This window comes from Dama dama, chromosome 12 (assembly GCF_033118175.1).
Source record: "Dama dama isolate Ldn47 chromosome 12, ASM3311817v1, whole genome shotgun sequence".
Classification (NCBI taxonomy): Eukaryota; Metazoa; Chordata; class Mammalia; order Artiodactyla; family Cervidae; genus Dama; species Dama dama.
This window is the reverse complement of record NC_083692.1, coordinates 96,546,240-96,571,744: the sequence shown is the minus strand read 5'-3', so window position 1 is coordinate 96,571,744 and position 25,505 is coordinate 96,546,240. Positions and strand designations below refer to the sequence as shown.

General features: G+C 38.7%; 1 protein-coding gene across 1 annotated transcript; it reads right to left on the bottom strand.

Annotated features, from left to right (window-relative positions):
- FEM1C (fem-1 homolog C) lies at window positions 1-25,424 on the bottom strand. Its single transcript, XM_061158187.1, has 3 exons — window positions 25,268-25,424; window positions 23,681-24,413; window positions 1-3,006 (listed from the first exon to the last, which is right to left on the bottom strand). Exons 2-3 carry the CDS (start codon window positions 24,222-24,224, stop codon window positions 1,697-1,699), a joined length of 1,854 nt encoding a protein of 617 aa, XP_061014170.1. The 5' UTR covers window positions 24,225-24,413; window positions 25,268-25,424; the 3' UTR covers window positions 1-1,696.
- Window positions 25,425-25,505: the final 81 nt, after the last annotated feature.

Here is a 25,505-nt window from a genome sequence, read left to right as displayed (position 1 = left end):
TGAGTCTAAAGCTTTATTTATTTACGATTCTTCATTACAAGTTTTTTACTGAGTAAAGATGAAATAAACCTAACATGACTGTTTGCGATGACAACTCTTAATACCACTACATCCACCCTCAGAATAAAATGTCAACACAAAAACCCAAGTGATCCAGCTCATTAAACTCACAGGTAAACTGAGTTTTTCTCAAACCAATAAGGAGCTTTTTATTCAGAACAATTTCATTAAGACATTGGCAAGGCAAATATGCCATCATAAATTTTATTCTGAGTAACAATAAAGTGCTGAATGATAATTACCTGAACTTTTTTAGTACTTTTCACTTATTTTTTCTTAAGTTAAAAGAGCCCTTTCTGTGGCATTAGCAAAGCTGTTAAAAAAACAAAAGAAAGAAAGAAGGGAGGAAGCAAGGGGAAGAAAGGAAGAAAAAAAAGAAAGAAAAAAGTTAATTTTCAGCAAAGGAACAGGAAGCACTGCAACCTTGTGTTTAATTATGGTGACAAATATTGAGACCGAAGTAATCCATGCAGGTCATTGTCAAAAGCATACTTAAGCTTGAAGAAAGAAAGAGCACTGTTACTGACCTTTGATACTATGGCAGTAAATTGCATACTAAAATACCTTAATTATCCTAGACGCCTAGGTCTGGCTTGGCAAGCATCATGCCACTGACATGCTTCAGCTCTTTTAGTAACTAAAAGTGATTTGCAGTTCAATTATTGAGTATTTCAGTGTGACTCATTAAGCTGTGTGATAAACTCTGAGGTTAAATGTAAGCAAACTCTCTACACTTAATCACACCATCAGCACAAGCAGGACGATGCTGGCGTGAAAGGTGGGTTTCTTTATGAAGAGTCCTTCTCTTACTGCATGATACATTAAGATGACAGACCTAGATCTCAACCGGGTTAATGAGTTAGAATAGATTTGCTCCCCAAATTTAGCACACAATAATTTCAGTGGATTAGAAAAAGAAATTTCAGATGTAAAGAAAAAAACAACAAAAAAGCTCAAGCTCTGGTAGCTAACCTGTAGCTCTACAAATTGTCATGCTACAAGAGTACTTTCATAAAATGAACTTTGTAACATATCTAACAGTGTTTCAGAGTTGAAGCTGACCAACTGCTGCATAGAAATATGCTAACATACAACAGTCAAGTTGAAGCCCGTGCATAGAGAAGATAAAGCACTTATGGTAAACTGCAAATGGTAACAAGTCCATAAAGTTTGTACAATTTAACATGGGTCCATGAGGGGAGAAAAATTGCTAAGTAGAAATGGTTAAGTTAAAAATAAAGTGGAAACAGGAGAGAAGTTTGGAGAAAAGAGGGAAGAAGCAGGAAAAAAGACCTTCAATTGTATAAAATTCACAAATCAGAAAAGTATAAAGACACCACTGAAAAATGGTTAATTCTGTCCCAAACACCCAACGCAAACAAAACCAGAATGGATAAGCCTTTGGCAGACAATTTTAGAAGTTGAATATGACATTTCATTTCTCAGTAATTCACAAACAATATATTATATGGTATATTTATATTAAATACTGGGAAACCAATCCTGTAAATTTGATGCTTACAACGCTTTAGCCAATGAGAGCACAATGGAATCAAGCTAAATGAATGCTGGTGTTATCACAAGAGTGCTCATTTATGCAACAACTGTGACCAATTCGTGCCTTAACAGTCAAACATCATCTGTGAAGTGAAACGAAGGCCTCTAGCTTTTCTGGGATGTGCCCTTTATAGTGCACTCTATGAGTCACTATGACACGGGCAGCAAGACACTGCAGCGTGGTGTGGTTTATAGGCTGGATCAAACTCTTGGCTATTTCCTTCTCGTCCAGCAAGTCAGTAGCAGTTTGTTTGTGCAAGTTTGTGGCGTCAAAATGGGCACCTGATTTAATGAGGAGATTCATGATGTCTGGGTGGTTGTTCAGAGCAGCGATATGGAGCGGACTGTTGTCATCGGAGTCTCTGACGTTCACATCAGCACCGCACTCTATCAGTATTGCAGTAACTTGCAGAGATGGAAACTTACAAACAGGGTACCGCCCTACACAGGTAGTATTCTTGTCCACAGCCAGGTGAAGAGGGCTGAAGTTATTCTTTCCCCTTGGGTGCAGCTTAAGAAACCTGTATATAGTCTGCTTTTTGAAATGGTCCTGCTCTAGAGTACAAGGAACTTTTTCTAATAAGCAAATCAAGTGCAAAATGATGGAAAGAGCCTTATTTAACTGTAATGGGTCAGCTGGACACTGAGTTTGTTTGATAGCTCGCTCTATTTCAAGGACACTTTTGCACAGTATGCCCATAAGATCATCAAAGGTAACAGTGGTGCCCAGCAGGCCTTTAGCCCTATCCTGCAGCATGAAAGAGAACAGTTCTGCAAAAGATAATAGGCTGCTGGCGGTCATTGGGCTGAGAGGGTCCAAATTGTTCTGCTGCATATCCAAAGCATACTTCCATAGGTTGATGCATCGTTTGAAATTTCCGGAGTCTGCATAGACAGCACCTCTATATCTGATATAGTAAGAGGTGTCAGGATGAGAAGGACCGAGAATACGCTCTCTAATTAATAGTGCCTGCATTCTCATCTCATCAGGATCAGCAATAAGACCTTCTAGCTCTTCTGCACTGTTTACCTCCTTGGCATAGTCATAGGCCATTATTAGTGTCTGTGGTACTGGTTTGCTAATGATATTAGTCCTATCACTGTACCTCATGTTCATTGCCTTTTTCCAGTATTTCAAAGCCCCAAGGAGGTCTCTTTTTTTGTCTACAAATGTAGCTCCCAGGAGCTCTAGTGCATTGATCCGTTCTGTCTTGCTGGTCTGTGCATGGTGAGTCAGAAAATCCACAATATTTGTGTGACCAGTCACACTTGCAGAGAGAAGAGGAGTCATTCCATAACCATCCTTTTCCATCTTGGCACAATACATAAGAAGCATCTTCATAATGTCCAAACTTCCAGACTCTGCACAATCATGCAATGCAGTATTACCTTAAGGAGAAGGAAAAAAGAAATAACATATTTTGAGGAACCAGGATACAATGTAATATATAAATGTACTTTAAAATCTAAAGAAAAGTAGGCAGCTCCAAGCCACCCTCAATGGGACATACTTTAATTTGCTTCCAAATAAGGAAAAAAAATCCCCAGCACCTAAAATTAATGTCTGACACACAGCAAGGGAAAAATAATATTGGTTAAGTTCTTTGAATAAATGAAATGACCAAATTAGGCATGAAAAGATATTCAAAGTCACTAAATGAAATTCAAAACTAGTCCATGGCCCATTTGGTATTTTTTGATAATGATTTCAAGTGTATATTCTACAACTAAAAACTAATGAAATTAACCAGCTGTGCAGCTTTGCTGACAGTCACGTAACTTTCTGAGTCAGATTCCACATTTACAAACAAGAAATCTAGTCTATAAGTATCTAAGATTCTTCAATTTGATTCTAAGAGTGAGAAGTTATTTTTTCAGTATTTCCAGATTGCCAAGTGAACTTCAGCTTTAGTCAAAACTATTGGTAACAAAGAACTTTCTTCAAAAAACTCCCATAAGAAAAACAAATCCACTGAAATCTAAAGAACATGTGGGTGGTTGAATATGAACTTTAAAAGGAGACATCTGAAGTGTCCTTTCATAATGAATTACTTCCCACTGTAATTTAATTTTTTTAAACATTCTTTTTAGATGTACTAAATGTTCTAATACTGTCCGCTTCTTCCCACACATGGATTAAAACTGACAACAGGCACTGGCACATTAATAAAAAGCCCTGTATGGATGGAACATACTAAGACATAGTAACCACTCAAGTTATTTTTAGCTACCTAAGTTTAATGATAAACATTCTACTTATGGTCAAAACAGAAATTATCATGCAGATCTTTGGTATTTACATAGTGTTTACACAAAATTTCAACAGTGAGTCATTTTAGGCATGTGTGTGGAAAAGAGCTAACCTAGGTGGCTGAGACAGCTATTCTTAGAAAGACCTGCTTGCAAGGATGGCCCTTGGCTGGCATCTGGAATGCTGTTTGGTAAACAGTTCCAAGATATAAGTTTCCCTAAATGATAAGGGTGAATTCATGCGGACTACCTGCTTTCCTTCTGGGAGTCTGGAATTTTGAATATGTGCTCAGCAGAGGATGCCTATGTAACAAGCACCCAATAAAAACTTGGGCACTGAGTGTCTAATCAATCAAATGGGATTCCCTGGGCAGGAACATGACACGCATACATTTACCTTGCTAGGAGAACCTCTCGTAAGGACAGAGCATAAACAAGCCTGCACAAGAGTCCCCTAGACCCCCCTGTACCTTTCCTCTTATGATCCAGATTTATGTCCTTATTACATCACTGTAATAAATCTTAGCCATGAGTACGACTGTGTGTTAACTCCAAACGTGGGGGTGGCCATGGGAACCCCAGGTGCAGGATATTTTCTAGAAAGTGGTTTAAACCTGAATCCTTCACATAACAAATCTACAACTAAAATTCAAAAAAGCACAAGTTATAATAGGACTTTAATCTCTTCACAAATGTATCCTGCTTCTTTGTCTTCTGTATCTACGGGGATTACATTGACAACATCTGTGTATTTATTCTGACTCAGCATTTCACAGTGTCTGATGGAAGGTTTTAGCAACGTGTACAGTAACCAAGCACTCGAGAGCCCAGAACTTCTGACTACTCCTGTTTATTTGCTCAAAATAGTTTCAGTTAAACATGACTACTACTAAGTATACTGTTTAAAAATCTCTTGAATTAGATCCATAATACTTCCTTTTTCTCTAAGAAATAGTGTAATAAAGCGACAGCTTAGATGGCATTCTTCTCCATTCATAGTAATGAAATCAAGAATAAAAATGCAGCAAAAGCCAGTCTTTTAATTAACTGAACTGCTGTATCGGAAAAATGCAGAATATACATATATTTTGAATACACCATATGCTGAAAAAAATGTTTGTTTTTTTTTTTAAAGGACTACAAGACTCACATCTAGTAACGGCAGAGGTAATAGGATCCCCTCCCACTAAGAAGCAGAAAAGCTGAGAAGTGCATTTTAAAAAATCCGTATGACAGCAGGTAAGGGCTCACATGGAGACAACATCCAGGAGAATAAAAAAAATTAGTTAAGTCCAGAATTTGGGGAAATTTCCCCCAACGACCTCTACTGATTGTGGAAGAGGCATCTGGAAAACTGAGCAGAGCTTTTGATTTGTTGGGTTAGAGGAGGAAACTAAAGTCCAGAGCCCATTAAGAAATCCCTCTACACTTCAGGGTACAGCTCTGCGGGGCTGCTCTCTAGGAGTTAAGATGAAGCGCAAATAAACCTGTCATCACAGGAACTGAAATGGAAATTAAAATCATCTTGATATGGAATTAAAGTAATCCAGGACTGCTGGCATATGTAATCAAAAGCCAGAAGCAAATACAAATACTATTTAGATGAAGCAATTATCACACTAGGTTCAAATTATTTATACACATATTCTTCATCTATAAGGCCTGGTATCTAATCAAACATAATGGACAGAAAAGAAAACCAGGAGCCACAACACAAAAACCGAGAGAAATAAGCGCTGAGAGAGAAGCCCAACAGAGGACCTAGATGATGAATATTCTAGAGCTGAAAAACTCAATGGGTGGCTTTAAGAGTAGACGACACACACCTGACTAGAGAATCAGTGAACTAGAAAATAAGTCAGATGAAAACACACAGAAAGACGCGTGAAAGTAAAAGGATGAAAAAGCAGGAGACTGTCGACAGACGAAATAATGTCAGAAGGATTAATATACTTAAAACCAGAATTCTAGAGGAAGAAAAAAGGGCCCAAGGCAAGGCAATATTTACAGAAATAAACTCTGAGAATTTTCTGAAGCTGAACAACCATTAAGCCACAAATTTATAAAGTTTTACAAACAAGAAGGCTAGATAAAAAAGAAACTTACACTGAGGCACTACAGCAAAACTGCTGAATACTAAAGACAAAGAGAAAATTCTTAAAACAAAAGAATAGGTAGAAATGACCAGCAAAAGAATAACAATTAGACTGATAGCAAAGTTCTAATTAGAAACAAAAGAAGCCTTAAAGCAGTAAAGGAAAATAAATGCCAACTTATTTGTGAGATATCTAAATAAATATTTACTTTAAACATTATAACAGGGTTTGAGACCTGTATAGAAGAAAAATGCTTGATAGAAATAGCATACAAGTAATGATGGTAACAAGCTAAAGTATGCTAAGATTTCTCCATTGCTTAGAAAAAGGTAAAATTAGTAATTTATGTTAGCCCTTAATAAGTCAAAGTAGTACTATCTAGAAGAACCACTAAAATAATAAGAGGGCATACATGCAGATAATTACTACATATCCTACAATACAGAAAAAAATTGAAAAAATGAAAACTAATCCAAGTGACGACAGAAACAAAGACTACAAAACAGGTAGGACAAATAAAAATTAGTTCTAAGTAGCTAGGAGATTAAAACTCAAATACATAAGTAGTTATATTAAATACAACAAACGAAATATGCCATTAAAATACAAAAACTATCAGACTAAAAATACAAACACATAAAACTCAACTACATGCTGCTTACATGAGAAATACCTTAAATGTAAGAAGAGAAAAAGTCTGATGTAAAATGATGAAAAAATATATATATCTTATGCAAAAACTAACCATGAAAAAGCTGTCTGATATTAAAACATTAGATTAAGTAGACTTTAAAACAAAATGCATGTTTAGAGATAAAGAAACATTTTATAATAATATAAAATTCAAAACAACATAAAGATATAATTCTAAGTTTGTTTTCATTTAAAATAAAGCAAAAATCAACATAACTACATAATACATTTCAACACACCTTTCTCAGTATGGAAGACCAAAACCAGTAAGGATACAGAAAATTAAATGAACACTATCAGTTCAGTTCAGTCGCTCAGTCGTATCCGACTCTTTGCAACCCCATGGACTGCAGCACTCCAGGCCTGCCTGTCCATCACCAATTCCCAGAGTTTACTCAAACTCATGTCCATTGAGTTGGTGATGCCATCCAGCCATCTCATCCTCTGTCATCCCCTTCTCCTCCCGCCTTCAATCTTTCCCAGCATCAGGGTCTTTTCCAATGAGTTAGTTCTTTGCGTCAGGTGGCCAAAGTATTGGAGTTTCAGCTTCAGCATCAGTCCTCCCAATGAATATTCAGGACTGATTTCCCTTAGTTAGATCTCCCTGCTGTCCAAGGGACTCAAGAGTCTTCTTGAATACCACAGTTCAAAAGCATCAATTCTTCGGTGCTCAGCTTTCTTTATAGTCCAACTCTCACATCCATACATGACTACTGAAAAAAACGAAAGTTCTGACTAGACAGACCTTTGTTGGCCAAGTAACGTCTCTGCTTTTTAATATGCTGTCTAGGTTGGTCATAACTTTTCTTCCAAGGAGCAAGCATCTTTTAATTTCATGGCTGCAGTCACCATTTGCAGTGATAGAGCCTAAAAAAATAAAGTTTCTCACTGTTTCCCCATCTACTTGCCATGAAGTGATGGGACTGGATGCCATGATCTTAAGTTTTCTGAATGCTGAGTTGTAAGCCAACTTTTTCACTCTCCTCTTTCACTTTCATCAAGAGGCTCTTTAGTTCTGCTTCACTTTCTGCCATAAAAGTGGTATAATCTACCTATCTGAGGTTATTGATATTTCTCCCAGCAATCCTGATGGCAGCTTGTGCTTCATCCAGTCCGGCATTTCTCATGATGTACTCTGCATGTAAGTTAAATAAGCAGGGTGACAATATACAACCTTGACATACTCCTTTTCCTATTTGGAACCAGTGTGTTGTTCCATGTACAGTTCTAACTGTTGCTTCTGACCTGCATACAGATTTCATAGGAGGCAGGTCAGGTGGCCTGGTATTCCCATCTCTTCCAGAATTTTCCACAATTTGTTGTGATCCACACAGTCAAAGGCTTTGGCACAGTCAATAAAGCAGAAATAGGTGTTTTTCTGGAACTCTCTTGCTTTTTTGATGATTCAGCAGATGTTGGCAATTTGATCTCTGGTTCCTCTGCCTTTTCTAAATCCAGCTTGAACATCTGGAAGTTCATAGTTCACATACTGTTGAAGCTTGGCTTGGAGAATTTTGAGCATTACTTTGCTTGCGTGTGAGATGAGTGCAATTGTGCAGTAGTTTGAGCATTCTTTGGCATTGCCTTTCTTTGGGATTGGAATGAAAACTGACCTTCTCCAGTCCTGTGGCCACTGCTGAGTTTTCCAAATTTGCTGGCATACTGAGTGCAGCACTTTCACAGCATCATCTTTTAGGATTTGAAATAGCTCAACTGGAATTCCATCACCTCCACTAGCTTTGTTCGTAGTGATGCTTCCTAAGGCCCACTTGACTTTGCATAATGAACACTACAGTTTCTTTTTTTTTTTTGGAAAGGATACTTGGAGCATATATAAATATTGATCACATTCTAGGCCATAAAATGAGGCTCACATAAATGTCAAGGGACTGAAACCACTGAATATGTTGTAAGTTCACACTACAAGTCAGATGTAAAAACAAACGGAACTTCCCTGGTGATCCAGTGGTTAAGAATCCACCTGCCAACGCAGGGGGACACAGGTTCAACCCCTGGTCCAGGAGATTCCACATGCCACAAGCCTAATAAGCCTGTGCACCACCGCTACGGAGCCTTTGCTCTAGAGCCCGGGAGCCGCAACAGAAGAAGCTGATGCGGTGAGAAGCCCATGCACTAGAGTAGCGCTGGCTTGCCTCAACTAGAGAAAGCCCATGTGCAGCAGCAAAGACCCATTACAGCCAAAAAAGAAAAAAAAAACAAAAAAAACCCTAGAAAAATCTCCACATACTTGAAATTTAAAAATATACTTCTAAATAGCACATGGGTCAAAGAAGGAATCCCAAAGGATAGTAGAAAATATTTTTAGCTGGATGATATAAAAAAGAAAGACTTTCTGAAAAAACAGCTAAGTTTCCATCTCAAGAAGTTATAGGGGAAAAAGTAAAGTAAGCTTAGACAAACTAGAAGTGAATAATAAAAAAGAGATATAAATGAAGAAAAAAGGTACCAGTAATTTTATTAACTATTGCCCTCCTGTAATCTTATACTAGTAACTATGCAAACTAGAGAAGATAAATTTGTTCTACAAATAGAAACCAGAGGAATTAGTATTAAAATCAAAATCCATGCCTCCCATTTGCCATTTCAATGTACTGCACATATCTAAGGTGGTATTTTAAATGCTAGTCCAACTATACTCCTGTGAATAAGTTATTTCTAATAAAAACAAACTTCATAACAAAACTTCTACCAATCACATTACTTTCCAGCTCAAAAGCTTTTATGCTTCCTCTAAGGACAGCTGAAAACCTTTAAGATTTAAAAATTCTACAGCACTGATTCTCAAATCATTATCTGTGAGAGGGTAAGAAAGCAACAAAGCAGAATTCTAGTTTTAGAAGGCATGTTATGTGAAGTAAAGCTTAATCTTGGTAGTGGAAACACGCATCAGAACAAACACTACAGGAAACAGATTTTTGAAAAGAGAAATGTTTCCCTACCCTACCAGCTTCACACTTCTCGTCACCTCCAGTATGAACACTGCTCTGTGTATCTAGCCCAGGAGCCACAAACTTGATCTGTAAAGGACTAGATAGTATTCAAGGTTCTGCAGGCCATACGGTCTTTGTTGTAAATTGGTCATCTCTACCAAATAACAAAAAGTATCCACAGGCAATTGGTTAAATTAACAGAATGGCCGTTATCCAACAAAACTTTATTTATGGACGCCAAAATACAGCTTTTGGGTCCTGAATTATTATTTAGATTTTTTTCAACCACTAAAAAATTACAAATCTTAGTTCTCAGGCAGTACAAAAACAGGTGGTGGGCAGAATTTGACCTCTGGGGCACAGTTTGCCAACACCTACTCTGACCCAAAAGCCATTATCAATACCTGCTATACACAAGGCAGAGAAGCTGCTTAGCCTTCCCATCACTCTATCCTAAGTTACCTCTTCCAGCCCCACAAACAGTCCTGCTTACTTCCACCTCCACGCCTCTTAATTTTGCTGTATTATACTCCTGCTTCTTTACTTTTCTAACTGCTCTTCTGCCATGTTTCAACAGATTTTAGCTGTTCAAAGAGGCTTTCTCGGTTATACTATATTAGTTTATCATCTTGAGAATGTCTGCTGAGTGTTTCACTCATCCTGATAAGCACTCATGTAACACCTCACATAACACATTGCGCAGTATGCTGCTGCTGCTGTTTAGGCACTAAGTCGTCTTCGCCGCTCTGTGACCCCAGGGACTGCAGCACCCCAGGCGCCTCTGTTCGTGGGATTTCCCAGGCCAAGAATGCTGGTGTGGGTTGACATTTCCTTCTCCAGAGGATCTTCCCAGTCCCAGGATCAAACACGCACCTCCTGCACTGGCAGGTGGGCTCCTGACCACTGGCCGCTGGAGAAGTCCACGTAACATGCTGTTGCTGTATTAGTTGCTCAGTTGTGTTCGCCTCTGAGTTCTCCAGGCGAGGATACTGGAGTGGGCAGGCATTCCCTTCTCCCAGGGGATCTTCCCGACCCAGGGATCGAACCCAAGTCTCCCATATTGCAACCAGATTGTTTCTTTTCTGAGCCACAAGGGAAGTAACATAATATGTTCTGGCCTCACAAATAGGTTTTCTTACCTAAATGGCCTATTCCTAAAAGTACACAGAGCCTGTATTTCCTTTATGTCCCAGATAGCAGTTAGCACAATATCAAAGCTAAGGTAGATTCTTTTTTTTTTTTTTTTTAAGGTAGATTCTTAAATTTTTAACACTTGATGTCACAAAACATGATTTCAAATAAGGACAAAATAACTTTAAAAAGTAAAATCTTAGGAGGAGGATATGGTCTTTATTCTAACAAGTATATAACCACCATACTTCATGCCCCTGCCCTGGAACCCTAAAAAATTTTTCAAATTATAGCCTAGTCCATTACTTAAAAGTTTAGAAAACAGGTTAAAAAAAAAAAAAAAACAACCCACCAAAATCCAAAACAAAACAAAAGCCTAGTTTTATTTATTCATTTGTGGCTTCACGGGGTCTTCGTTCCTTTGCATGGGTTTTCTCCAGCTGCCACAAGCCGGGGCCGCTCTTCGCTGCAGTGTGCGGGCTTCTCCCTGCCGCCGCTTCTCATTGCAGAGTACAGGCTCGAGGACTTCGGGAGCTGCAGCACACAGCGGGGGCAGCTGCAGCAGGCGGGCTCTGCAGCAGATTCAGAAGTTGTAGTCCACAGGATTAACTGCTCTGCCTGTGAAGCCCTCCTGGACCAGGGATCGAACCCATGTCCCCTGCACTGGCAAGCAGATTCTAATCCAATGTGCCACCAGGGAAGTCCGAAAAGCATAATTTTAAAGCAACTATGTCATGTCTCCAAGTCTTTTTACATAGTATATTTTTATAAAGCTGTAATCAGAAAATATACAACTGTTTCCTGCTTTTCACCTACATCTGAGTCATTCTGTCATGTCCCATGTACACAGTCTACATGAACTACATAGAAACTATCTAACTGATCACTCTTACAGGCTTTTTGGTTACAATTCAAGCAAGTAGGCATGTCACAATTTGCATAAACACTTTGCTGATGGACATTTGCACTGCTTTAGAATTTTCACTATTAAAACTAATGCCTAAAAAACTGTAAGGACAGATAAGGGACCAGTGATTGCCAGAGGGTGGGCGCTGAGAGAATGCAAAGGGGCAATACAGGAATTTTTCATTCCATCTATATTGTAGTGGTGGTTAAATTACTGCTTATGTTCATCAAAACTTAGAGAACTATATACTGAAAAGGATGGATTTTATTGTACATGAAGTGTAATTCAATAAACAAATGATATAAAAATTAATTCCTACCTTAGAACCAGAAATGTGTGACAGCTTAAGAGACATCTTTAATTCACTTCCAAAGGAGTCATAAAATCTTTCAAAAGATTCTTTTGAATCTTTATAATTCAAAAGAATTATAAATTCCTTCAAAAGCATGCTTCTACGGTATTCCTTCTAGCACTGGAATTAACTGTAATTGTACTACCTCTATACCTAGGTATACAGAATATTTTCCCATGTCTGTTCACAAACTTTATTTTCTTTCAGGACATGTATATTTATGTTCCCGTTTCTAGGGTAAGTCTGATTTTCAACATATAAGTACTTTATAAAATGATATATGTATATAATAGTCTGTTATATTTACTGCATATATTTTCCTTTGTTCTTTCATTCAAGAATTAAATACACTATAAACGGAAGGTCCCATGAAAAAACATAACAAGCTGAATTTAAAAATCAAGTTACCATGGCCTTGTGAGTAGTCTGTGTTAAACTATATATGCCAAAGATCCAGTAAGATCACATCCAACTCTTGCTAGGAAACGTCACTGATTTCAACTTTTAATGCATAATATTATTTGCCAGGTACTACTGAAGATTCAACTCAGGCATTTTCCCTGGGTTACGTGCCTCTTAGAATCTACCTATCAATGCAGGGGACATGGGTTGGATCCCTGGTCTGGAAACTAAGATCCCTCACGACAAGCCACAGGGCAACTAAGCCCATGAGCCACAACTGCTGAGCCCGTGCACCACAGCTACAGAAGCCTGCAAGCCCCAGAGTCCCTGTTCTGCAACGAGAGGAGCCCGTGCACCACAACTAGCGAGGAGCCTCCACCCGCCACAGCCAGAGAACGCTTGTGGGCAGCAATGAGATCCAGCACAGCCAAAAGTTAATTAAAAATACCTATCTTTTCTAAAAAGTGAAATAAAGGATATTTAGCATTAAAATTTAATGAATTTACCCTCAGTTAAACAAAAAAAAAATTAAGAGCAGCTGACCCTTGAATAACTCGGGGATTAGGGACACCAACACTCCATGCAGTGGAAAATTCAAGTGTAGACAACTTACAGTCAGCCCTCAGTATCCATGGTTCCTTATCCTCAGTGTGTATTATAGCTATTACTGAAAATAATTCATATATAAATGGGCCCCTGCAGCTCGAACCCATGTTGTTCAAGGGTCACCAGTACCTTATTATACAATTCTCAATGCCTGATTAAGAAAAAATAAATTTCTGGAGAAAAATAAAATTTCTGGTACTGAATTCATAATGGCAAATTTTTTATGATTTCTCAAAAGATGTGTCTATTATATGGTCATTTCTATAAAATCAAACTGGTGATACATTAAGTTTTAAAAGTTATTTCCAAAGAAAGTTAAAATAGTAATCATCCAAATACACTAGTTTTCAACTGTATAATAACACAGAAACAGTGCTTTAAAAAACATGAAGGAAAAAAAATAGCCATGTTCCCTGGGCTATTTTGGAGATGGCTACTATGGGAAGAAGATTGGGGTAAGTGCTCACGCGTTAAAATATGATGGTATTCCTCAAGAAGACTGGTGTGAAGTGTCAGTCCTATATGGTGATAACTTAAAAGAGACTTGCAATTTTTGATAGCAGGCTCAAAAGAGATAGGAATTTATGCTCAATTGTGAAAGGTACCTAACGGTGGAGTCAAGATTTTTCTAAAATTAATAATCCAAAAACATACTAGTATTCTGCATAAGGATTAGTCTGAGTTCCCTTGCTCCAAACCAGATGTTTAGGGATTGACTAAACAGTAAATAAGTGATTGTCACCAACCACTTAAATTATACAATAACTTCAATACAGCATTATAAATAACTCAATTTGGGTAAAACTACTTAAGATTCACTAGGATCAGAATTGCCAGTTTTTAAAGTACTCCCAAGTAGCAAACAGAATTTATCTTTTTAATGAAACGAAAAAGTCTTCATAAAAGCTGTAAAATATTTAACAAATGCAAAATGTCCATTATAATTTAAACTGCTTTTTCTAACAATATCAATTCAATAGATTCCACTTTTCTTCAAGTCTTCATAGAGTTCAAACTTTGTGTGTTTTTCGTATAAGTGAAATAATGTTGTGCTTCTCAAACTTTAAAGTAAAAAACACCAGAGGATCATAGCAAAATACAGATTCTGATTCAGGTGAGCCAAGATGGGTCCAAGTGATGACTATACTCCTGGTCTTCGATACTTCAAGCAGAAAGGAAATAGAAAAAGAATCTTATTTTCTTGTTTGCTATATAGATATTTGCCATACAGCTAACATGTCCAATAACTATATCAAGTGTTAAGAATAGAAGTTTAAAACAGACTTGTTTTATATCATACAGAAATGACAATTCCCCATTCCTCTTTATTCTAAATTTAAACATCATATGCCATAGCAGGAATAGGGTGGGTCTACTAGATTATAGCTTGATCCACAGAAAGTTTTTAGCTATGTAGTAAAAGGTATCAGTAAACCCTGCAGACTAGTTTAGACTATCTTTAACAATTTTCTTAAGTCAAATCGAAGTGATCCAAAGTCAGATTTTTAAAAAAAAATTAATTTGTAAAAGAAAATTCAAATTGCTCTAGACAATACCATCAAAAGAGTGAAAATCCACAGGATAGGAGAAAGTATTTGTAAATCATATATCTGGTAAAGACTTGTATTCAGAATATATAAATTACTCTTCAGTTGCTCAGTTGTGTCCGACTCTTTGTGACCCCACACGCTGCAGCACGCCAGGCTTCCCTGTCCATCACCAACTCCCCGAGCTTACTCAAACTCATGTCCATCGAGTTGGTGATGCCAACTCCAATTGATGATGCCAACTCACGTCCATCGAGTTGGTGATGTTACAACTCCAACAAGAGTTGTAAATTACTCTTACAACTCAGTAATAAAAAGATAAATTACCCAATTTTAAAACATGCAAAGGATAAGAAGACATTTCTCTAAAGAAGATATACAAATGACCAGTAAGCACGTGAGAAGATGCTCAACATCATTAACCACTGGAGAAAAAGAAATCAAAACCGTAATGAGACACCATTTCACAGCCACTAAGAAAACTATGTTAAAAAAGAAGGGGGACTTCCCTGGGGGTCCAGTGGTTAAGAATCTGCCTGCCAACACAGGGGACATGGGTTCGATCCCTGCCTCAGGAAGATTCCGTATGCAGCAGAGCAGCTAATCCCACGAGCTACAACTACTGAAGCCCGTGCACCCAAGAGCCTGAGCTCCACAATGAGAGAAGCCACTGAAATGAAAAGGCCTCGCACTGCAACTACAGAGTAGCCCCTACGTGCCAAAACGAAAGCAAGCTCATGAGCAACAACAAAGACCCAGTGCAACCAAAAATAAATAAAAACTTAATATTTTAAAAAAGAGTAATAACATGTTTGTAAAGGTGTGGAAGAATCAGACCCCTTCTTCAGTGTTGATAGGAATGCAGCCACTTTGAAAAACTCAGTTTGGCAGTTTATTAAAAAAAATAGTTACCATATGACTCCGAAATTCTATCCCTACATATATGCCTGAGGGAAATGAAAAATATATATCCACAAAAGAATTTGTGCACAAATATTCATAGCAGCATTATTCATAATAGCCAAAAAGTAGAAACAACCCAAATGCCCATTAAGTGATGAGGATAAATGCAGTGTATGCACAGAATGGATTATTCAGCAATAAAAAGCACTGATGCTGCAAAATGGGTGTCTTGAAAACACTACGCTAAATGAAAGCTGCAAAAGACTACATAGTATGATTCTACTTACCAGAAATGTGCAGAGCAGGCAAATTTACAAAGACAGAAATATTAGTGATTGCCTAAGACTAGTGCACCTGGGGGTGAGAATGGAGTGAAGGGGAGAATGGGAGTGATTATTAATGGGTAAGGGGTCTTTGGTGGGGGGAGGGGGGATGAAAAACTAATTGTGGTGATGGCTGCACAAATCTATGACTATACTAAAAATCAGCGATTGTGCACCCTTTAAATGGGTGAATGGTATATGAGTTATGTGTCAAAGCTGTTTTAAAACCAAAGTGTGTCTCTAGTAAAGTATAAGTTTTGACTGATAAAAGCAGCAATTAAAAGGTCATCTATTGTAATAGATTCATCTGGAAATGGGCAAAAACAGTTCTCACCCCTCCTCTTTAGCATACTGTGCTTGGCATCCATTTTGCAACCCTGCAGCTGGGGCTAAGCTGAGTCTTTAAAGGAGGTCTACCTATGAAGACTGGGAGGGAGGTGTATAGTTCAACTACATAAAAATACAGATTTCAAGCATTTTATTCCTGTATTTATTCCTGGTATTAGCTATTTATACCAATAGCTAATTGGTAAGGAGACATGAATTTGATCCCTGGGTTGGGAAAATCCCCTGGAGAAGGAAATGGCAACCCACTTCAGTATTCTTGCCTGGGAAATTCCATGGACAGAGGAGCCTGGCGGGCTACATTTCATGGAGTCACAAATCAGACATGACTTAGCAACTAATCAACAGCAGCAACATGTGTTAAGAGAGCAGGTGGGAAAGGGTAGAGAGGAACCCTTTAGGATATTAAAGGAGCACAGCTCCCAACCTCATCTCCAGGGACGGAGGAACACGATGGATAGTTTCCTACTGCACTCAACTGACACACCATCTACAGCTTAGCCTCCCTGACTAGGATGCCAAGTCTCCCTGAGGACACAGAAAAAGTGTGCCAGGGGATTCAGGAAGGAAAGGAGTGAACAAGAAACAGCTTGTGGGAGTAACCTGATCTGTGATTAAAACGTTAAATGAATTTGGGACTTCCCTGGTGGTCCGATGGTTAAGACTCCTTAGGTCCAATCCTTGGTTGGGGAACTAAGATCTCACATGCCGTGTGGTGTTGCCCCCAAAAAATAAAATAAATAAAATAACTAATTCAACTATTAAATGTTATTATTAAATCAAAATAAATGCAGAATGCTACAAGTAGAAAATTTTAAATCCCTCTCTTTTACTCTTCTCTGCTAGTAGGTGTATTCTGAGGTAACCAAGACCTGAGCTAGAGTTCTCAAAGAGAAAGAGAATTTCAGCTTCCAACACTCTTAAGTCCTGAGTGGAGTAGATTGAAAGTTGCTTAGTCATGTCTGACTGCTTGGGACCCCATGGACTATATAGTCCATGGAATTCTCCAGGCCAGAATAGTGGAGTGGGTAGCCTTTCCCTTCTCCGGGGATCTTCCCAATCCAGGAATCGAACCCAGGTCTTCCACATTGCAGGCAGACTCTTTACCAGCTGAGCCACAAGGGAAGCCCAAGAATACTGGAGTAGGTAGCCTATCCTTTCTCCAGGGGATCTTCCCAACCCAGGAATCGAACTGGGTTCTCTGGCATTGCAGGCAGATTCTTTACCAACTGAGCTATCAGGACTTAAGTCCTGAAGTATACAAATAACCTATTTACATGGCAAGTCATTATCTTTGTCCGTTACCTTATTTCCAACCATTCTTAATTTACAGTGGAGATTTTCTTTTATGTATTCTTTTTGGATTTACAGTGGGTAACAAAAAAAAAAGATCTTTAAAAAAAAATTCATCTTGATTGAAATACATCTATACCTAAAACTGCCTATACTGTGGGAGAGAAATAATACCTGGGGTTTGCTTTAAACTACTGTAGATAACAAAATAAGTGGATGAAGGAAATGTATTTTTTAACATACACTGGCAAATGTGGATAAATGTTGAAGCAAGATGGTAGTACACAGCAGTTTAAAGTATTCTTCTGCTTTCTCCACTTGCACCTAAGTTAGAAAATGTCCATAATAAAAAGGCAAATAAACTGCCTGAACCAGCTCTCTCTCAAACCCTTTTAAAGCTATTCAGGTTGGTGCAAAAATAACTGCAGTTGAACTTTGCCATTTGATACTGGAATACATTCTTAAATAAATGTGGTTATGTTATACATCATTTTAATGTGCCTTTCTCACTTCGTGTTTTTTGCTAATGACTTATTACCTGCTGTTTATTTTAGAGTTAGGGAAGTGATGTTAGACAAAAAGCAATTTCAAGCAATCTTCTTATTTGAGTCCAATATGGGTCATAAAGCTGTGGAGACAACTCGCAACATCAACAATGCATCTGGCCCAGGAACTGCTATTGAACATACAGTGCAGTGGTGGTTCAAGAAATTTTGCAAAGGAGATGAAAGCCTTGAAGATGAGGAGCGTAGTGGCTGGCAAGTGGAAGTTGACAATGACCAACTGAGAGGATCATCAAAGCTGATCCTCTTAAAACTATGTGAGAAGTTACCGAAGAACTCAACGTTGGCCCTTCTATGGTCATTCGGCATTAGAAGCAAATTGGAAAGGTGAAAAGCTTGATAAGTAGATACCTTATAAGCTGACCAAAAATCACAAATGCTGCATTTTCAAGTGTTGTCTTCTCTTAATCTATGCAACAACAATGAACCATTTCTCGATTGGACTGTGACATGCAGTGAAAAGTGGATATTGTAAGAAACTAGTGACGGCCAGACTCGTGGCTGGACGAAGAAGCCCCAAAGCACTTTCCAAATCCAAACTTGCACCCCAAAAGAGTCATGGTCACTGTTTGCTGGCTTGCTGCCCGTCTGATCCCTACAGCTTTCTGAATCCTGGCGAAACCATTACATCTGAGAGGTATGCTCAGCAAATAGAGGAGATGCATAGAAAACTGTGATGCCTGCAGCTGGCACTGGCCAACAGAATGGGCCCAATTCTTCCCCACAACAACGCCCAACAGCACGTCACACAACCACACTTCAAAAGTTGAACAAACTGGGCTACGAAGTTTTGTCTCATCTGCCATATTCACCTGACCAATTGACTACCATGTCTTCAAGGATCACCACAACTTTTTGCAGGAAAAATGCTTCCACAACAAGGAGGCAGAAAATGCTTTCCAGGAGGCAGAAAATGCTTTCCAAGAGTTCACTGAATCCTGAAGCACAAATGTTTATGCTACAGGAATAAACAAACTTGTTGGCAAAAATGTGTTGACTGTAATGGTTCCTATTTTGATTAATAAGTATGTGTTTGAACCTAGTTATAATGATTTAAAATTCATGGTCTGAAGCCAAAATTACTTTTTCACCAACCTAGTCTACACTTACGAGCCTACATGAATTTCTGTTTTCTGAACTGCTATAGAGTTCCACCTGTACCACTTATTTTTCACAGTCACTGTCCCAATGTCTTCATGTATGTATTTCTGTACTAAAATGACTAGAAAACATAGTCCTTGCCATCAAAGAGCTTTCCTCTCTTAAATGCAACACATTCAGTCAACAAGCTTATTGACCAAATGCCCAATGTTTTTGGGATTTCTCTTTCTAACACATGGATACAAACACCAGGTCTCTAACCTCAAAGAGCTCACAATGTAACAGAATTAGAAGGTTGTAAGATAGGGTTCTCTTTGAAAAAAAAAAACTCAAGTCATTCCTCACTGGAAACACTCACCGGCTTATTCACCGGCATAAAGAATAAAATCAAAGTCCTTTACCTGGAAGTCAATGTCCTATAAAGTTTAGCCCTGAGTGCCCACTGGTCCAAATATGCCTACTTTCCAATTTCTGTACCCTCCAAGCATATTTCTCAATGCACCTTTCCTTATGTCATTGCTTAAGGCTTAAAAACTGAATCAAATCCCTTCTGCAGATCTGAACTCCAGCAATCCTTTTAAAGCCCAGGTAACTTCTCCATGAAGCCTTTCCAGTTAGTTTACTCTTCCAAAATCCTATAGAATGAATTTATACTATTCCTTTAACAGGGAACATATGTGATGTGCTCTATCTTTTCAAAGCTTCCACAATGTCTTGACACAATACCTTGCTGACAGAAAATGCACAGGAATTATCTGATTACCAATTTATTTAATTACCCTGGATAATTAAAAGTGATTGACCCATGCCTAAGGATAGTGTGTCCTCTGGGGCCAGTCTCCCCAATTCCAACTGAGAGCCATTCTATAGGTCTCTAGCACTCAATCACTTTCAGCTGCTCAATTTCCAGCTGAATTAAGGACTTAAGTTTTCCATAGATCTGCAAAGTCCTACTCTAAGCCTTTTGTTTGTTTTTGGCATTTGAAAACAAACCAAAAAAAAAACCTCAAGTAAAAACAGAACAAAAAAACAAAAACAAAAAACTCAAATAAAAAAGGACCAATTAAAGTAAAAAATGACTATAACTATAAAGTACTGAGGTAAATGTGGATGGCTCTAAGATGGGCTTGTCTGATCACTTCTCATTTAGGGACTCTGTTTAAATAGCAACCAACTTTCCTGTCTCAAAAATCAACTGCTGTGTTAAACTGGAGAAGCACTTAAAATATCTCAGCTTTTCTCCTTTTTGAATGCCATGGGAACCCACTGTCCCCTCAGATAATGAGTTAGTTGGGGATAAAGTATTTCCAAAAATCTAAGACAAAAAAACACTACTGTTGCACTTACCATATTGTGGTTTAAGTATCTGCTTATGAACCTGTCTCTCCAATCAAACCATGAGCTCCTCAAGAGCAGGGAATCAAGGACTGAATCTTGTCTTACTCATCTTTCTAAGCTGGTGGTTTAGTCGCTAAGTCATGTCCGACTCTTGCGACCCTACGGACTGTAGCCCACCAGGCTCCTCTGTCCATGGGATTTTCCAGGTAAGAATACTGGAGTGTGTTGCCATTTCCTTCCTAACAGCCTGGCACACTCAAGGAACTCAATAAATACTCTCAATTAATGAATCAATTCCACCTTAGGTTAAAACATGTTCAAAACGTCAACAGCCTGTTAAAAAGTAATGGAAAGAGGTTAACTAATATATTCAAATACCAACTGCCTGTTAAAAAGTAATGGAAGGTAGAAGTCACATGAATTTTACATTTTAGCAGACCAAGCATAATCTACTGGCATTTTCTTTCTCCAGAACCATTTCCAACAGCTGAAATATAAAATAAAATTTCCTAAGAAATTATTTTACCCCTAGTCTTATCAGTTTTCCCCATTTTTTGAATGAGGATAAAAACCGTGGGAAAAATCCTTTCTTGATGCTCTACCAGATCCTTGTATAGTGTTTCTGCCTCAGTTTCAACTGGTTCCTGTTTTTCTATTACCCCAAACCCATAAAATTAAAAAATGAAAAAATCTGAATAGTAGATGAGAGAGTAATTATCAAAGAATGGAAACTTCAGGATCAGAATGGGGGAGGTACAAATGTACTTTAATCTGCGCCCAAAATTCATTAATTAAGACTCACTGTCAAATTTAAAGGCACCATACAAAAATTCAAATACTGCACACAAAATGATATATTATATATACATATCATAATACATATGTGTTTGTTTCTATATATGTGTATATATAATTAAAACTATATAAAACAATTTTTGGTATTAAAAAATTACATGTACTTTTTAAAAAAGTATATTAAAAAAAAAAACTCTAGAATTAGCCAAGAGGGAGCATATACATCCTCAAGTACAAAACTGTATGATGATTGTGTTTAAAGGAACAGTCTTCTTAAATACCAAAGGTAATCAAGTTAAATATTGTTCAGTTTACTAAGGATTTCAGAAATGCTCACTAAAATATGGGCTATTTACAGTACAGTTCTCCCAAACATTATATCTTTAAAAGTATAAAAAATTTCGAAAAACAGAAGGGAAATAGTACCAGTATTCATCCCTCCAGTGACATGAGTTTAAAATATGCTCCAAATTTATTTAAATACATGAGTTTACCAACAATCTGTACATCATTAGGTTGATGAATAAAAAGCCAAAACAAACTAAAAATTCAACAAGCCTAACATGCAGCCATATCTTTTAACCCATTCTCTTCTGGGTATGATTTCAAAGCATTCCCAATACTAACATGGCCAATTAAGCGTAATTTTTTCTTTCAAAACAATCATTCTTTAAAAGAATGGTGACTGTTTCAGAAAAAAAAAAGTCATGCTGTCCTTTGACTCAATACCTACCTCAAAGATAATCAGGAACAATGAATTTACAAGAAAGAATGTTTACAGAAACATTTCTTATAGTGAGAAGCCAGGAGCAAAGCAATGTAAAACTCCATCAGCAGAAGAGTAAGCAGCTATTGAAATTAAAGAGCTATAATTAATGACATTAAGGATAACATTTATTAAGCTAAAAAATAGGTACAGAAGAGCATATAAAATAAAATTGCATACATATATCTAAATGCAAAATTCAGTATCTTTGGGAGGATTATCTCTAAGTGCTGGAATTCTGTGAGATTTTTATACTTGCTTGGGGAAAAAAATTATTAAAAAATCACAATGAGGCTGTTATCATTTTTATGACATATCTTTTTAAAAAAGATTATACTGACTTCAGTAAATATCTCCAGTAACTTTGTAGAGTCCCGTAATTTTGAGGTTTAGCTGCTCTGAGAGGCAATCAGTCATAACACAATGACAAGTGAGCATTCACTTTAATTTTGCAAATCCACTGATAGGTATTTACAATAGAGCCGTTTTCACAGAAGTGTGCAAAGACACACATTTGTTCAAGAATATTCATAGCAGCACTGTTTATTCTGGATGTGACCTAACTGCCCATCAACAGGGACTAGATAAATTATGCACACTCATACAATGAAACACTGTGTAGCCATGAAACAGAATGAGGTAGTTATGTGTGTGGAGTTGAATGATATCCAAGATAAATTTAAAAAAGAAAAGAAAGAACAGTATATATCAAGTAACAAAGAAGGAAGAGAGAGATATACAGACAAATATACTTTTATTTGCATAGACTATCTTGATGACACATGAAACACTGTAAATAATGGTTGGAGGTCTAGAAAGGAAAGGTAGTAAGACTTTTCATAGCAAACACTATAAACCCATTTGTATTGTATGATTCTTTTTTATCATGTATGTATGCTCCTTTAAATTTTATGGTTTTTTAATATTAGACAGTGAATTACTTTCCTTTGTATAAACAAACATGTGTAAGGAAAATAATGTTAAGTATCAATATTATACTATCATAGCAGTTGTTTTTAACAGTTAAATAAATATTCTAAAAAAGTATATACAACCATAAACCTGAGCTCCTCTTCTGGACAAAGATATTTACACTGTTGCTAGTCAACAAATCCACATCTGCTTAAGCTAGTCCTTGTTTTGCTCTCAGCACTGTAGCAGTTTAAAAAAATCTGCCTTCCCTCTTGCTATATTTAACGAAAGGATTTTCTATTGGCCACACAATAAGTAGGGAATAAGGAAACAGATTTTCTCCTTTTCAATGATATTAATCCTTCCAAGTTGTATGGCCTGGTCTTCTCTGATGGAATAACAAATGAAATGCCTACCTAAAATAAACAAAACAATGACTCACTAAATATAGTAGTTTCTACTCCAAGGGTGTTCTAAAAAAAATAAAACCTAGAATAATGCATCACATCAAAGTATATTCTTAAGGAAACACAAGTCTAATGGCTCAGATCAACTACCACTAACATGCTCTAAACTTTGGGGAACCCACTTTTCAAGAATTGGAAGTCACTCCAAATAAAAAAGAGAAAATGCTGCTTAACACAGTGATAGAGGTCTTTTTTAGGAAGGGACACCTAACCAAAACAGGTCTGTCAATGTTGGCTTACTCAACACCACTGCTTAAAATTATGCATCACACTTCCTGAAAATAAGTGGCAAACACTTAAAAAAAAATGAAGATGAACTCACCTTTAACACTTTTCCTATTGACATCGGCCCCCTTTTCAAGTAAATACTGAGCAATCTCTTTGTGTCCTTTGTAACATGAGATCATCAAGCACGTATGCCCATGTCGGTTTGACACTTCCAAATCAGCTTTGTGTTCTACCAGGTACTTGACTATTTCCAAATGGCCATCGAAACAGGCAGCTCGAAGAGGTGTTGAATTGGTTAAAGTCGTGTTGTTGACAGACGCTCCGTGATTTAACAAAGACTGAACCACCTTCAGATGTCCTGCTGCAGAAGCGGCCCACAAAGGCGGAGCCCCCTCAATGGTTTCCCCATCAAAATTGACAGAGCCCCCGACTTCTATGGAGGCACTGCACTGCTCTAGGAGGAATTCCACCATGTCAAGATGCCCATACCTGGCGGCCATCAAGAGTGGCGTGGCCCCATTTGTTTTTTCAGAGATCAAGGAGGAAACCTCCTCTTTGGATTTGCTTGCCAACAATTTGGTGAGAAGCCGGAGTTTGCCATCTCGAGCTGCGTTAAATACTGCTGTCTTTAGATCCATTTATGTCCAGTTGAGAGGCTGTGCTTTATTTATCCTTCGAAGCAAAGCTGCAGCTTAACTCTATCGACCCAGGCAAGAGTTAGAGGAACCAAAGTTCAGTGTTAATCACTGCATCCCAGAATGGATATAAAACCACGGAGAGTATGTTCTGTCTACTGCCTTCCAACATCCGACAACCAGAGCACCAAACTAGAAAAAGAAAAAAAAAAAGTAGCAGTTTTGAATTTTCCACAGGTAAAGGCGGAAACAGTAGATTTTCTTAATTTCTACTTCTGGGAAAGGGAGCCATACTTTCTTTGGTGACTACGCCGCATCCCCCCGCCCCCGGCCCCGAAAAAGGTGGGAAAGGAGAATACAAAAATATACAGAGACCCAAATGTTTTGGTGGGAGGCAGTCTATATACGGTAAATCTAAACACGACAGGCAACCGGTCTGCTCGCCTCCTAAGCAGCCAAGCTTTGTTCTAGTTTTTGCTCTGCACACGCCCAGAGAGAGTACAACCGACAGAGGCAGGAGGCGCCGGTGCAGAAATGTTTCCCTTTCTCACATCTGCAGAGCAGAGCGGGCCAAGTGCGCGCGGCTGGAAGGCCCTGTTGTCGCCTGGAGGGCTTTCGAGAAGGAACAAAAAAAAACAGGTCGGACCCAACAAACTGCGGCCAGCTAACGCCAAAACCCTCACCCGAAAGGTTCTCCTCCCTTTAAAACTACTCGAGACTCAGGAAATCCGGCTGCCTTTGAGCTAACTTCATCCGCCCCGTTTTGATCCTCCCCGCCAAGGGATCCTTAAGTTCCCCAAACCATGATCGCCCCTACATAACCTTCACCTGTACCATTTCCAGACACAGGCAGTCTCCCCCCACCCGCCAAGCTCCTCGACCCGCCGCGACCCGCTCGCGGCGGGCCGGCCAGCCCAGGGCCGCCAGCCCGCCTCCCGCATTCCGCGGCTGGGGGCGCCCTCCTTCCCCTTCCCGCCCAGGCCTCCCCTCAGGCCCCTCAGGCCGCAGCCTGGGCTCCGCCAGGCCACCGCCGCCGCCGCCACTACCTGCCCGGGGGTTAGTCTTCCCCGCCGCCGCCGGCCGTCCCTTCAAAGTGAAACCGTTGTCCGCGCCGCCGTCCGGGCCGCCCCGCTCTGCCTGCGGCCGCCCCGCTCCGCCATGCCCCGCGCCCCACAGGACTGAATCCGGCCGCGCCGCTCGCCCCGCCCCGCCACGCCGAGCCGCCTCCCGCCCTCCCAGGCTGCGCGGGTGGCAGAGGCTGCAGCGGCTGCCGCGGCGGATGGT